Here is a 16,233-nt window from a genome sequence, read left to right as displayed (position 1 = left end):
CTCTGCTGAATAGTCTGTGTTCTGGCGGTATTGATGTTAGTTCCGTTTCCGACCTTCCCCACAGGTAATTTCCTGTCAGTGGCTCTCCTTGTCTTTTTCTCCTATTTAGGACAGTATCATTGCTGTTGGTCCTGTTCTCTTGCTCCTTCTGAAGTGGTGCAGATCTCTTTCTTCTCTTATCCCCTTCATCCATTTTAGGAAATTTCGCCACATCGACATTCTTCTTAGGTACCACTAGTGATGGTACATTGACGTGTACCATTGTGCACACACCATTCCACAGGGGAGGCAGTGTATGATATGCCTTTTCTCCACAGGCCCAATAATGGTCCATTATTACTGCTGTTCCCGCTCCCCCCTCAGGTAACTCCATCACGCTTGCACAATTGGTGTTATATCCTACGTCCACCTCTCCTTTATGCTGGTAGCATACTTTGGGCGCCGTCAATGGTAGTATTGTTATTGGGTCTTCATCTTCTTCTACCCACGTGAGCATTGGTACATACTTGATCCACGTCGTCCAACATCGATGATTGTGTGTCTCGATGGTTGAGATAGTTTCTTTTGTTACCATGTTGCTGCCAATCACTCCTATCTCCCAGCTGTTGCCCAGATACACCTTTCCTGTTATCGTCAGTAGCGGCCTCTCCCAGCATCCTTGTTTACCCGGAACTTCAGTGGCGTACCAATCACATGGTAGGTACTGCAGTGTTACCTTCTTTGTTTCTCCTTTTGCAGGGCCACTTGTTATGTATCTGAATGCTTCAGCATGTAAACTGGTCTTGTGATAACTCAGATAGGTCTTGAGGAAGTTGTTTTCATATGGGTATGAGTCTCGTGTTTTCCAGGTCATGTGCACTACTGTTCCTTGAAATCTTCCTTTCGTTTGGAACAGGGCCAAATATATTATGCACTGTGCCGTCTTTTCATCTATTTCTGTGGCAACAAATGTTCGTGAAGCGCTCATGGCGTATGGTATTAATGAGCAAACGTAACAGCTATCCTCAGTTGTCTGCTTACCAATGCGGGTCATGTGCTGGTACCATATGTTGTTTGCGACGTGTGCTGAATCTTGTACATAATTATCAATACCTTTATTGTCTGAGTATGTGCTGCGTTTAACTCTATTTTGCTTGGGTGCAATGTTACTATTACCACCTGACGTAACACCTGTTGCAGCAGGGAACGGGGGTATATTAGGTTTGGGTGCAGCAATAAAATTGATAGCATAGCTGTACTGCCAGACAGAGGCAGCCAAGAACCCGGTGACCATAAAAATCCCTATTATTTTTATTACATATGCTAATCTCACCGGCATTTTGCTCTTACCTTGCTGCAGTCCTGGCAGCGTATTCTTGTGACGTTAAAGTTGCCCGCCTAAAAATTCTCAAAAGTGCTCGTTATTAAATGTTAGTTTTGTTTCCTTTAAGCTCTCCCTATCAAGTAGTCATTCAGTGCCCAGGCGAAGAGCTGCTCCCACGCTACTCTAAGTGATCGGTCTCTTAGGACCGGCAAGTATGGGCAGAGGTGGGGCATGTAATATTCTATGGCCAGGAGGAAGGCTGTGTAGTAGACACGTACCCTTCTCCTTTTTAGGTATGTTGGCCTTTTTATTTCGTATACAAATTGGTGTGACAATTCTTCAGGGTAGTTATCGTCTGGCAGCACCATCTACGCCTGTACACCGAACTTGTTAATTAGCTTTTCTTAACAATACAATATTACGCAGTTCCTGTATGTGCGAGAGAAAAAAGAGAACATTCACGTGTTTACATGTGTATTGGTGCAAGCAAGGTCCTTCAGTTTTAGTTACAACTGTACTTAGGAGTCAATGGGGGGGGGTTTGCGCTCAGATGGCGGAAGTATTTTTACTCTTTGAGCGTGTGACCATGGGGTGGGCAGTATGGGGATCACCCCTTTCTTCGTCAGTTATCGTCTCCGAGGGGACAATTGGGTCGTTGTCTGTGGTGGAACTTTCTTCCGCTGTCGGGGCTGTTGTTGCTGTTCTTCCAATGGACCTGTCGTTGGCGCTGGGGCGGGTCTGCAGTTTGTAGATCTTTACGTCATGTAGGTGGTTCCAGGCACGCTTATCCTTTAGTTTTACTGCTCTTGTTGATACGTCCTCTACCAGATGGGGGCCAGTGAACCTCTTCTCGTTCCACTTTCTATTGAAATTGCGAAGTAGTACGTGGTCACCTTTGGCAAGTTTGCACAAGTTCTCCTTTCCCAATTCTGTACTTGCGCCTTTTTCTTTATTGCTGGTAGACCCGCCCCGTGTGCGCTCGAGCTGTTGAGACACAAACACGACACTAGTAATCAAAGAAGACACATATTGATACATTTCATCACCTAACACACTCGCTGAACTTTCGTGGTCTGTGAATGCCCTTGACGTTGGGGTTAGGGGAAGGCGCATTTGACGTCCAGTAACCACTTCGTGAGGGGTGAGGTGGTGGTCGGACCCTGGCCTATTTCTCAGTTCAAATAAAGCTAACGGAAGGCAATACAACCAACTTTTCTTTGTTGTTTGTTGTATTTTTGCAATTGCCTCCTTCAATAAGCCATTCAGGCGTTCACATACACTATTAGCCTGTGGGTGGTATGCACATGCAAATTTGTGTTTAATGTTCAGCAGGGATGTGATATGCTGGAACATTTCGTTTGCGAAATGTGGGCCGTTGTCTGATCTTAACACCTCGCACACTCCCCACCTGGGGAAAACCTCCCTTACTATGAATTTGGCTGCTCTAAACGCATCAGGGTGTGAACAGGGCCCTGCTTCAATCCACCTCGAAAATGGGCATACTACTACAATCATATACCTATTACCTTGACATATGTTGATCATATCAACATAGTCAATGTGAAGGTGCCGAAAAGGTCCTTCTGGCCGGGGTATGGTACCTCTTATCACTTTTAGAGTATGACCGGCCGTAAACTGTTGACATGTGAGGCAATTGCTGATAAAATTTGACACATGGGAGTTTAATTCAGGACAAAACCAATCTTCTCTAATTCGTGCTGCTATTATTTCCTTGCCTGTATGGGCAGGGTGATGTAATTGGCTCAGGGCGGTATTTAACAGTGCTAACGGTATTACAACTTTCCCAGTGCCACCCTGGCGCCATAGTGCGTCGGTTGGTGACATTGTACATCCTCTTTTCACCCATACTTCTTTTTCGGCCATTGGTGCAGCCGCTTGTAGCTCCATAATCTGTGTGGCTGGGAGATGGGTGTACCCTTCTCTTATTAACATCTCCCTAGCTATTCCCCTCCCTCTCCCTCTCTGTGACTCTGTGGGGTTCCATATCTCACCAAAGTATGCAGCATATTTCGCATGTGCGTCTGCTGCTGCATTCCCTTTTGAGACGTAGTCTTCACCATTGGTGTGTGCGGTGCATTTGACTAGGGCTAGTTCTTGGGGGTCGTTTATTACTTCAATTAGTTCAGCCAACAAGAGGGCATGTTGTACTGGAGTGCCATCAGCTCTCCTAAACCCTCTTCTTCTCCATTTTGATAACCCTGAGTGGACAGTGGATGTAACATATGCACTGTCGGAATATATGGTTACTCTTTTATTAAAACTTTCCTTTAATGCCAATATTAGTGCAACCAGTTCCGCGGCTTGAGCAGAGTAATGCTGTGGTAGTTGTACACACTTCATAGCCACACACACCGGCGCCTCCATCATTTTTACTACTGCTGCCCCAGTCCTTCGTATCCCATCTCCTTGATCAATAGTTGATGACCCATCAATAAACAAAAGCTCACCTCCCTCTAGTGCGTTTTCTTCAACTTTTCTAGTACATGAGTACATTTTAGTTATTTGGGTGCAGTCGTGGGCGTAATCTCCCTCTTCAATTACTTCTGCTAGGAATCTTGCAGGGTTAACCGTGCTACATCTAACAATTGCTAGTTCAGCTTTAGACAAAATAATCTCATAACCTGATGCCCTCTGTGTCGTTAGTGTGGACTTAGGTTTATTCAATATTGCAAATAGTGCATGTTCCACAAACAGTGTAGTTGGACACCCCATAGTTATTGCTGATGCTTTTTCTACTGCAAAAGCAGCTGCAGCAAGACCTTGTTCACAAGGGAAGTGGCCTAACATCACAGGGTCTAAGTGCCCGCTGTAAAATGCTACTGGTTTATAGCCCATGCTCGTTTTTTGTGCCAATACTGCTTTCATCACTGCTGAGTCGCAATGTGAAAATATAAAAAAGCGTCGCTCATAGTCTGGGGATGCCAGTACTGGAGCAGTTGATATCGCGTCTTTCAATTCGTCAAATGCCTCCCTCATTTCCATAGTCCATCCCAACTTTTTCTCCCCTTTATTTGCTTCCTTCAAACCCTCAAGCAGGGGTCCTATGTATGAGCTGTAATCAAATACCCATGCTCTACAGTAGTTGCACAGCCCCAGAAATTGCTGCAGTTCTCTCACAGTCTGTGGCACGGGAGTGCTTGAGATGGCCTGTGCTCTTTGTGGTGCAATCCTTCTTCCATGTTGGGATATCAGTTGGCCAATGTAAAGTACCTGTTCCTGACAGTATTGTATCTTTTCCATGTCTACCTTGTACCCCTTTTCAGCCAATATTGTCAACATTTTTAAGGAGTCCTCTCTACATTTACTTTCGTTTGTACTGCAAATTATTATGTCATCCACATACTGTAACACTGTGCTTTCCACCTCAACGTTACCCAAATCCATCTGTATTACTCTATTGAAAATTGAGGGTGATTCACAATACCCCTGTGGTAATCTGGTATGTTTCCACTTTGTATTTCGGTAAGTGAAGCTTGTCAAATCTTGTGAGTCTGGGTGTAATGGTATTGAGAAAAAAGCATTTTTAAGGTCAATCACTGTAAATCGTGATGCTTCTGCTGGAATGCCACACAATATTGTGGCCGGGTTTGCTGTTACTGGATACTCTGCTTCTACTATGTTGTTCAAGGGTCTGAGGTCCTGTATGAAGTGCCAAGACCCCCCTTTAGCCTTGCGCACCGGGTACACAGCTGTGTTACATGGTGATTCTGAGGGGACCAATATGCCATTGTTTATAAGGGCCGTTATGGTTTCATATATGCCCTCATCTGCCTCTTTTGACAATGGGTACTGTTTCACTCTTGGTAGTATGGCACCTTTTTTCAATTTTATCCTTACACCCCCTATGCTTTTTATGCATCCCACGTCATAAGGGCTAATAGTCCATAATGATTTGGGCACCTTTGACATAACCTCCTTAAAAAATGGGACTGGGGTGCCTGCGGGTGCCTCAAGTGCCATTGCAATTTTCTGTGCTACTTGTTTGTGGGCCACTCGTAGCCATATTTCTACACTCATCATGAACACCATTTCATCTTCCTCCTTTTCTTCTGAGAACAGCTCTTCATCTGACACCTGGGTCAGCCTACATCCTTCTGCTAGTGCTATCACCGCCCTCCATGCTCTCCCTTCTTTATCTTGGGCGTGCACAGCAACATAATCAGCTGTTGCAATAATGCTCTCAATGTCCATTACAAACACCTTCCCTTCCAGTTCATTAACTGGTGTTTCTGGTCGGAACAGATAGGCTGCTGGCCTCCTCCATATTTTCCCTTCTATCCCTGGCATCCATGCAAATGCCATGTCTGTGCCATACTGGAATAGCTCGCCATCTACTGGCTCCGCCCTAATCGCTGTCTGTCCACAGTATGCTTGCAAAATCTGTCGTGCTGCGAGCATGTTAATCCCTGGAGTAGAGCAAATTATGCCATCCTCTGTAAAGGAGATCGTCATATTCAACCTGTTCATTATGTCTCTCCCCAGTATATTTACTGGTGAGGCACTATAATACAAAAGTGGAACTGACAGATCATAATCTCCAATAGATAAGGGAACGTTATCAGTAAATGGAACCAACCCTTTAGCCCCAGAAAATCCTTGGGTGTTCATGGCTTCGCCTGACATCTTAAATTTACCTTCCCTTATGCAAGACCGGGTTGCCCCGGTGTCAACAAGGAATGATAATTTTTTGTCACCTATCGTTACCTCTATGCGTGGTTCCTCCGCACTATTAGGTGTTACTGACAGGATGGGACACACCAAGGCCGTCTGTGGGCTGACCTATTGGGGGTACAATGATTGGCCATTCCCTGTGTAAGGGTTGTGTCCCAACACCGTCACCCTACCCAATTGCGTTTGTTGAGTTTGGGGTGGTGGGTGTATTAACGCTACTTGTTGTTGTGGCGGTGGCAGTTGCTGTGTTATTTGTTGTTGTGGCAGTGAATAGGTTTGTGGCTGTTGTGTTGTTTGTTGTTGTGGCTCACTCCCTTGTTGTGACATCTGCTGTCGTTGTATGCCCTGCTGTTCTTGTGAGGTCCTAGGTTGTGCTTGTTCATTCCATGCTGGTGTTCCTGGCCTGACCCTACATGTACGTGACATGTGTCCTAATAGTCCGCAGCTCCAACACACGGGTGGTTCCCTGCTTTGCCATGGGAAGCTCCCTGTGTTGTCCTGGTATACGGGTTGCCCTGTGGGGTAGTAATTTTTAAGTCCCCCAGCCTGTTGTTGGGTATTATATCCGTATCCTCTCCCCCTCATAAACCCTCCTCTCCCTCTGTTATAACTGTAATACCCAGTTCCTTGCATTGGGTACCCTCCTCCCATGTTTGGTGCGTGTAATTGCAGAGGCGGCACTTGCTGTATTACACCTTGTGGAGGCGCTATTTGAGCGGGATCTTGTGCAGCCACTACTTGCGTTGGGCTTTGGGCCACTGGTGTGGGCGTAGTTATTAATGCCCCTTCCATTGTGTATTTAGTAAGTTTTTTCTGTACTAGTTTGGCCTCTTCTGTTTTCCTGTCCTCTTCCTTTTGTTTCATTTTTCCTTGCCATGTCCTGCAGTGATGTACTATAGTCAGTTGTATTTCTGGCCATGGTTTTGCTTCCATCCCCACTACTTTCTTTAGTTGTTTCTGAACTCCTTCTGGGAGCCCTTGTACTAGTATATGATAAAATATGGCTGGTGTTTTGTCCCATTGTTCTCTAGTTTCCATGCGCCACTTCTCTTGAATATCCTGGATATAATCAACAGGATCCTCATTTTCACCCATCTTACGGGAAGTAATGGCTCCTATGTCTGATGTATCTGGGTACTGCACTCTCAGTGCCTGCCATAGCGCATGTCTGCAGTTTGCAAATGGTGCCCCATCATGCGATGTGTTCGTTATTGTCACCCCATGGAATCCCGCTCTTTTCCAAATGTCATCCGCTCTATCCCCTAATATTGATATTAACAGGCCCTTCACATCTCCTACTGCTAGTTTCTGTCCTGCGGTGTGTTTTTCCATTTCATATATCCACTTACCCCCACCTCCACTTAGTGATGGGAGCCTACATTTTATATTTTCTTTATCCGTATGTTTCCGAGGTACATACTGTGGTCTAACCCCTCCTCTCTCCAACAGTGGCATTAAATTCTGTCTTGTGTCACCCTTTATGCTCCATAATATTGAGTCTTCACACCCCTCCTCTTCCCCCGTTTCCTTTACTACTTCAAATTCTTCCTTACTACCTCTGCTCCTATCTCCCTCTTCTTCCTTTCCCCTTTTTTCGTCAATTCCTGTGTTCAATATGGGTATGTTTATTTGTCTGTCTTGCCTGCGACTAGGGAGGTCCCTAAGCCGACATGCATAAGGTGTAAGTTCGTTCATGAAGGGCGCGAGCTTTATTCTGTGCAGTGAGCGTGCGGTGGTTGAACATGTAGGGTGTGACGTGGGAGGGCGTGATGGGGATGTGGGTGGCGTGATTTCATGGGTTTGTGTTTCCCCTATTCTTTTCACTCCCTCCTTACTTCTCTCCAGCTCCTCCCATCTTCTACTCATCCAGGGCGAATCTATGTTTGTTCTAGTGAGGTATAGCTTATCTAAGCTTTCCCTTTCACTCTTTCTTCCATCCTTCTCCACTCCTTCTTCCTCCTCACTGCAAAAGTCATTCATAAATGGCACCCCCCACTCTGCCTTTTTTCCTTTTATTGTTACTGTTTTTAAGTCTATTAGGTCTCTTTCTCCCCTTTCGTTGTTACCAACTGTTCCCCCTAGTGCTGATGTTGTTGCTACCTCTCTACTTTTATATACATCTCCCCATCTTTCACTCTCCCTACTCCTCCCTTCTCTTCCCCCTTTACTTCTCTCCTCCATTTCCCTACTATTTTCCTCCCTTTTCCTTTTCAATTCCTCCATTACTTCGTTGCTCATCTGTTCCAGTATTCTTTCATCCTCTTTCTTCCTTTCCCATTTCACCCTTTCTCTTTCTACTATACTCTCTATTACCTTCCCCTCTTCATATTTCTTAGCTGTCTCTGATAGTACCCTCCTCCTCCATATTTCCATTTCCTTTTCCCTTTCTTCTTCTTCCTTCTTCTTCTCTCTCAGCACTACTCTTGATACCCTATCTGCTGCTGCTTTTACCCTTTCAGCTTCTCTCTTTTGCTCCTCATTTCGTTCCCTTAATTTTTCCAATTCGTTCTTACCTTCTTTCCTTTTCCTCACTCTCTCTCTTTCCTCCCTCTCAAGTTGTTTGATCAATTCATTCTGCTCATCCCTTAGTTTTGCTAATCTTTCCTCCAAAATCTCTTCCTTCTGCCGTAGTAGCTCCTCTCCCCTCATTTCACTCTCTCTGGCACTATCCTCGTTTGTTCTCTTTACCGCCTCCCTTTCTTCTCCAGTTAGTGAGCCTCGTAATTTCAATAATATCTGTGCAGCTACCCACTCATCGTTTCCTATCTCTACAGTCTGCTCTTCTCCAATCCTCCCTTCCCCCATTGGTATCTTCCTATGAGCCACATATGGTGGAGGGCTGTATGCCGGGTTCGAGTATCCTTCAGCCGCCCTGAACTGTCCTTCTATTTCTCCTAATTCTCTTAAAGGGTACAACCCTCCTCCCTCTGTTTTCACTCCCGGTGTTATGGGTATCTCATTGTTCGGTTCCTTTTTTATGTCGTTTGATTTATCAATCTTTTCTCCTCCCTGTCCTTCATTCCCCGTATTCTTTGTCCTTTCACACCCCTTTTCCCCATCCGTTCCTTCTTTCTTAATCTCCTTTTCTTCCGGTGTTTCCCCCATAGTGAACATTCCATTTGGTCCTGGTCGGGACCCCTGGAACATCCTCCATAAGTTAAACACTTCCACATGGTTTGCCAACTTCTTCCCCTTGTACGTATTGTGCAGATGGTTTAATAGTGAATGTTGGGCATATGGATCGAAACTACCATTAGGCGGCCATGGTGTTAACATTTTGTTGTCCGTCCCCTGGGTCCACTCTATGCTGTACTTAATTAATTTCTCCCTATGTGGTGGCAGTGTGGTGCATATGTGTTGTAGTGGGGTAGTGAGGGTATTCCCCCACCCTCCCGACCCTCTCCCGTATGACATAATGGCACTCCCCTTGTTACCCTTCCCTTTACTAGCAGTTTACAATATACAACCTTATATTGCTTACCTTGCCCCGCAAGTGTGGGGACTTACGACAATCCTTTGACAAATTATGCAATACTAATAATAAAAAATAAAAATAAAAATAATAATAATAAAACAAATATATATGTATATATGTATGATGTTAGATTATATTCCTTCCCCTACGGCCCCCTGCGGCCGAAGCGCACGCAGCCCCCCGCGGCTGCGTACCCCTTACGACGATCTTATACAGTCGTCCTGTTTCTCCGTTCTCCTCCCCCTTTTACACTTGCCGTGGCCGGCGTTCTCCGTGCGTTCTCCGTGTGCAGCCACGCCCCTTCTCCTCTTTCGATCCACTCGTTTATCGTTTATCTCCGTATCCGCTCCTTTATCATGTTTCTCTTCCCCACCACTCTCAATCCCAAAGTTTCTTATGCTCGCGATATCTTATTAAATCCCTACTGGTGACGTCACCGATTTCTTCGAGCTACTGGTACATTCTTGTTATGTTATTTAAGTTCAAAATACACTTGCAATCTACCCCGCTAACCCTACAGCTGTCTTCCTGTCTCTCCTGGAACAAGGTACTCTCATCAATAATATAACCGGACTGCGCACGCTGCGTCGCCTCGCGTGTGATACGCCCCTCAACAGGAGGGCTTAACCAGCCAATTATCTTCCGTTTTGGGCAACTATGTAACTAGCTACCGTCCACAGGGAAACGTCATCTACCTATCGAGTTTCTTGCTCGAACAATAGGGAACCTCATCTACTCATTGATCAATAAATGTCAAATCGTAGGAAACCACACACACCCACCCTCACACGTAGTCGCAATCTAGGCCATCAGTGTCTTACGAGCGGCTGCACGTGATGTTTTCGTGCCCCGCCCCCCTCTTTCGTGTAACTTAGCCGACTGCTCTCGCACTCGTCCGCTACCATTCATTCCATTGGCAACCCTCAGTTAAACCTTCGCCGCACATCTGTACAATACCTCCCTCCTCCCTTATTTACTTCCTCCCCCTCCCTCACAATTTCGCATTGCTTGTTTGTGCGTGTCATGCTCACCAAGTTCTCTCGATGCAGGGCCGCTCGACTGCGTGCACCCCTCCAAGCGGCTCGCCACCTCCCCTTGTCTGGACCACGTCTGGACACTCGCCGACCGCGGGCGGGATACTTCTCAACCGGCTCCCGAGGGCCAATATCCGGATTGCGCTGTCCGGTCTTCTCGCAGCTCCGCGATGGTCCTGTAGTCCTCAGAAGGGGGCAACGGCAGAGGGGGCCGCGCCGCCGGGCCTCCTCGCAACGGGAGTGCCTGGAAAAATTAAAAATAAAAGTCGATCTTAAACAGATCTCAGCAGTGCCTCCAACTTGTCGGGGGGAAATTCTGCCGGGGTCGGCCGGGCCGTCCGCAGACCTCCGGGCAGGGAGGCCCCAACTCCTCCCGTATATCCCAGATGAGATAGAGTATGAGACACACACAAGGAGCAAGGTGACTCTGCTGTTTATTTAGACAAAACGGCAGGGATGGGTCAAGGAGCGCACGCGTTCGTCCTGACACACACACAATCATGGGGCTCGCAGGCCCTTTTTACTGCATTATGACGCGCTACTTGCGTCACTTCAGAAAGTTAACAAAAAACCTTTCGCCACTCTTAATTGGTTGCTCGAGTGGTAGGGTTAGTATAGTACACATATAGAGAATGATATTAGTGCACAAGGTGTAGTCAGGTGGTATATCTGGGTTGTCCCTACAATTAGATACATAAGAATTGTTACATGAAGACTCCTGAGGATTGGCTAATATTACTGACGTCTGAGATAAGAGCCCCATGTTCTGATTGGTGCACTCGTGAGCTTCCCAGCCTGGGACCACCGTTGTTCCCAGCTCTCGGTGTACCTGTGATTGCAACAATGTTTCAATATGGGTACGTGCAGACAATGTGAGGATTTATTCATAGGTGGAAGGCTGACCGCTCCCACTGTAGCAGATGTCCATTGATCCTTTCAAGTGTATCGGCCTGTGTCTCGTAGCGAGGGACCCAGACGCCTTTTCTCTCCTGGGTTTTGGCATCTCGTCAGGTTCGGCTTGGTCACGTGGGGAGGGACCGTGAAAGAGGCAGAATTCTGTACAATTAATATTGTTTTTTCTACTGTGCGTCTGGTTTAATTTGCCGGCGTGACTTTATCGTTTGGGGCGCGGAGTGCGAGGTTGCAACATCGTGCCTTTGATGATTTGTTCTTGGAATGTGGGTTTGCAACATTGCGACCTTGGCTGGTTGTTCCACCGGGTTTTTTCTGCAGGATCAGCAACCTGACTCTTGCTTTGTTAATGTCCACGGGAGCTCTTGGTTGAGGCCTACTCGGGCCTGGTGCATAAGTAGTCCGTTTGGTGCATAGGTGCTTTTAGGTTATAATAGCATATATTTCCATGACCAGTATTGTGTTTCCATTATACCTCTCATGGTGGTAACGGGTTTCAAGAGAAGCGTGAGCAAGCGTTATAGATGAGTTCATGATGCGTCTTGCGTTTCTGCATTCTGAAAGCCTATGTAAAAATAATAAAGGTGCACGTCCGTGAATATGCCTGTCGCCTACGTCAGAGCACTGAGTATGTTCTTCGTGTAGATTGGTGTGGAGATGTTCAGTGTGTATATTTGTACAGATGTGCTTCCCGTTGTCTAGGTCGTCATGGCATCTCTAACGACGTGTGGATTTTAGTCTAGCTGATCCGAGCCGCAGGTGTCGGCATGGCCAGTGTGGGCTGCTGGGCAGGCAGATGGACACATCCGTATGTTCCTGTACCAGGGTACCTGGTCGTCTGGTAAATGGACAAACTCTTCTCGCGGCGGGTGTCTGGGCCGTGACCCTCTAGGCCAAGCGCGAGAGGTGAAGGACGGGAGCCTGGTCTTCCATTCTCCCACTTCATATGTATGCAGTTTGTCTTGGGGCTAGCATGTCATTAGGTCGTCTTTTGTTGACTGAATGATTTGTTGCCTCTTAAGTACAAAGAGTGATTAAGCAATTTCTTGTATAACCATGTTGTGATGCATAATGTTGCTTCACAGCTTTTGCAAACACCAAAAGCTGGGACATCACCCTCTAATATTAGTGCATAGCAAATGCTACCATCTGCATCTTTAAGCTACAAATGTGATAAAGGCGTCTAAGGTCATTTTAAGGGTCATTAATGGTCATTAATGTTATTTAATAGGTCCCATTTAACGTTTGCCATTCTAGACTACAAACCAGGATAAGGCATTTCCATCCTGCCATTATATTTTCATTACGTTTGGATCTTGTCTGTAAAGCACACATGTGCTTCTTCGTTTAGGAGAACAATGCAGTGTAAGTGGGTCAACCTTTGGTTTACAGACACATTTTTTACACATTGGAAGACTTGTCCTTGACGCTTTTCAGAACAATCTCATTGCACGGACAGTCTTCCACTTATTTAGGAAGTTGACATTTTCCCTTTGTGTTCTTATCCAAACAGCAGATAAATCAGTTCTCGTAAAATTATAAACATCATGTCAAGTGCTGTATAAGCACGTAGTCCACACTAAATTCACAGTTTTTGAAAGAAGTGTTTCTTTTTCAAAGGTACACGTGTAGAAACATTTCCCCGCATATCAGTCTTTGTCCTGGAGAATTGCCTAGCATTTCGGTGCTGGACTGCCCCTGGGGAAATATCTTCTCTGTGAAAAGAACAGTGAGCTAAAGACTTGGTTGAGACTCTCCCATGGGCCATCCACCCAAGAACAGGTCAATGAGCTGTGTTCGTGCTGGCAGAGAGTTTCCCAGACCCCCCTCTGTTTTGCAACCTTTAAAGGTTAACACAGATTCTTAAAGATCAAGGTGAAGTGGATCAAGGGGCGGCTCCATCTTGATTCTTGCAACTTTCAATTTTCGCAGTCTGGACCCCATCCAGTTGCTTATTTTACCAAGTATGCAGACACTGTGGAGAAGCTCTCCGCAGGGCCACTGATACACAAATGTGAGTGTTGTCTCTGCACGAGTGGTAAAGTAGTCCCTGCTCCCAGAGCACTCCTCAATTTTATAGGTCATGGGGCAAGCACAAGACCACAGTTCAAGTTTGTTCTATTTGAAGAGTGAGGTTGAGAATCTTGGACAGAAATGCTACTGCTGTAGTTATGAGAGTGGTCTTTCAGGTTTGTATGTATGTTTGGATTTCCTAGGAGCAACGTAGCACTGTCCAATAGATGAGAAGGATTCAATAGTGAAAGTGGCAAGGGCAAAGCCATGAAGCATGTGATAATTGGCTGACATATTTGTTATGGAGAGGTATGACCATCTGCCGACAAAGACCAGCCATGATCCCTTTTCATGAAGGGTCCAGATAGCTTTATTTTACAAATGTAAAGTTACTTTGGTTTTTTCGGGGGGCATGCAGGGGGATATTGTGTGTGTGAATACAAATACATTGAAATTATAAGACTGAAGTCTTTTTACCTTCAATATCCTCTTCAGGTCAAACTAATACCAGTAGAGCTCCTTGTGGCACTGCTCTGCTGGTACCACTGATCCAAATATATCTGTAGAGCTATGTGGGTGAATGCAGGGTGCACTGTGCATAGTTTCCTATTTTTTGCTTTCACTCCATCTTTTTTTTGGAGGGAGTATTTTCCTGTTTTGAGGGGAGTGAAAGTGGTTGCTTATCTGTAGCGCTGACCTGTTCATCTGCCTACATTTTAGTTCCATAGCTCCCGATTAGGCTTCATCACCTTTTGAGATTTTTCCTGATTAGATCTATATTCCCTTTCTTGGGACCACTGGGGGAAAGGAGGAATGTTTTTGCAACAATGTTATCCACATTTGTTTTCCCCATTTTCATGCCACAAATGTATGTTCTTAGAGTAAATTTTGTTCTAACTAGTTTATTAGCAAATATTGCCATTATATGTACCTGCATTTATTGAACCCTTGCCAGACCAAAGATATGAGCCAGTCATTTGCCAAGTGGTTACTCAATTAGAGAAGATATGTCTGCTTACCCCCTGGGGTTTCCTGTTACCCTCTCTGAAGTTAAATCCATTCATCCTCAAACCTATGTGCATGCCTCAATGGGGGCTGTAATAAATGTTGATTACTCTGTCACACTGCCAGCCTCCCCACTGCCAGCTGTGACTGCTGACATCGTGGTGTAAAGGCTAAGAATGCAGCGGGTTGTTCCCTGGAGTAAATATTAATCAAGAAGAACATGAACTCATGTTTATTGAACATGCTCCAGAGAGTGGATTGTGTGTTTAGACCCAAGGTAGAAACTGGCAATTAAATTATGCTTTGTTACATGGGATGTGTGGGGTAGAGATTGTTGCACAGTTATTTGTGTAAGAAAACATTTTGGAGTGTATGGTAATTCTTTAATCTTTTTGCCTTTAGATGCTACTTAGTGAAAAAGCAGAAGCGCTTCAAGAAGAAGTTGAAGAACTGCTCAAGTTACCGACGGATCTCCCTGGTCCCGATACCTCTTCAGAAGGACACATAGTTGCTGAATAAAGTCCTACTATTCAAACACAATGTAATATTTTTTATGTTTTTCTCATGAATACAGCAATAAGCCTTGGTCACAATAAATCATGGACACACTTTATAACTTACCTATTTTCGATTTCTATTCTGTTTGTTGCAGAAGACGACTTGAATTTAAGAAAGACATCTTAAATATCTGAAAAAACATATCAGCTCTGTGTCCTCTGTATAACAAGTGTAATTCATAGTACATTGATACATTTACAAAAAAAGAAGACGTGTAGCAAATATAATGTTAAGTACATAATTTAACATCCGGCTTCCTACTATTATTAGCACCAGAGTCGAATGTTGGGATCCCGACAGTCGATCAGGGTTCACTTTCTTGTCAATAATTGCTTATATGGCTATAGCTTCAGATCGCTATCATTGTGCCTCCCATCACCCCAGGTCCCTCCACATCGTTCCCTTCACACTCCATATATGTGTGGCACTTGCTTTCCTGGTCCATCGGCATCCCCGCCCTCTGTCACCTCCACCAACTACAGGCTGTCTGCTGCTGCTGCTCCACTTCCTCTTGCCTGTTCCAACAGAGCTGCAGGACTATGGCCATAAGCTGCTGAGCATCCATTCCTCAACAGCTATTTTGGTGTGGCTTTTTGTGACTTTGAGCCTTATTTGTACAAATATTAGGTTTAAAACCTGTCCCCTGGTCCTACCGCAGAGTGCTACAAGTGTGTTAGGCTGGGCCAGCAGGCAATGCAATCCTTTATCTGCCCTTAGCCCTTCTGTTACATCCTCGGTTGCAGACTGTGCCTATAGGCCAGACTTCCGGGCAGCCAATTGGCAGTGTTACCTGCAGTTCTGGTATATAACGGTGGTACTCAATTTATTAACCTCAGGATGATGGCTGAGTCAGGCCTACCTAGATCAAACCAGTGTCTTGCAGGCTGAACCCTCTGGAGAGAGGGCTTAATTTACACAGTGGTCTTGCTACAATGTGTGAGCCAAATAAACTACGTAATAAAATTAACTTAAATCTATTGTGCCCCTTTTCTATCACTAACTTTCACCTCCCCTAGGCAAGATTATCATTTTAATAAAAGAGAAATAAACATTTCACACTTCTTTGCCCTACCCCACCCACTATGGTGCTCTTTATTTCCACCTTCTTCTCCAATTGCTTCTCTATCTCCTATCCTTCTCCTCTCACTAGGTCTGGTAGGAAGAACATTAAAATGAACACACTGGTCTCCAACCCAGACCTTCCCATCGCTGACACCTATGTCAGTGCTTCCTCCACAGAG

General features: G+C 45.3%; 1 protein-coding gene across 4 annotated transcripts in view; it reads left to right on the top strand.

The window, feature by feature from the left end:
- Positions 1-15,054, top strand: part of HELQ (helicase, POLQ like) — a 938,511-nt gene extending 923,457 nt beyond the window's left edge. For all 4 annotated transcript variants that reach the window (XM_069630384.1, XM_069630383.1, XM_069630386.1 and 1 more), the window contains one exon: positions 14,837-15,054. In XM_069630384.1, the coding sequence (XP_069486485.1) occupies positions 14,837-14,953 (117 nt within the window). In that variant the 3' untranslated portion in view covers positions 14,954-15,054. The remainder of the gene's footprint in view (positions 1-14,836) is intronic.
- Positions 15,055-16,233: the final 1,179 nt, after the last annotated feature.

This window comes from Ambystoma mexicanum, chromosome 6q (genome assembly GCF_040938575.1).
Source record: "Ambystoma mexicanum isolate Mex_15411 chromosome 6q, UKY_AmexF1_1, whole genome shotgun sequence".
NCBI lineage: Eukaryota > Metazoa > Chordata > Amphibia > Caudata > Ambystomatidae > Ambystoma > Ambystoma mexicanum.
Note: the sequence above shows the minus strand (reverse complement) of the source record. Positions and strands in the feature narration are given on the sequence as shown.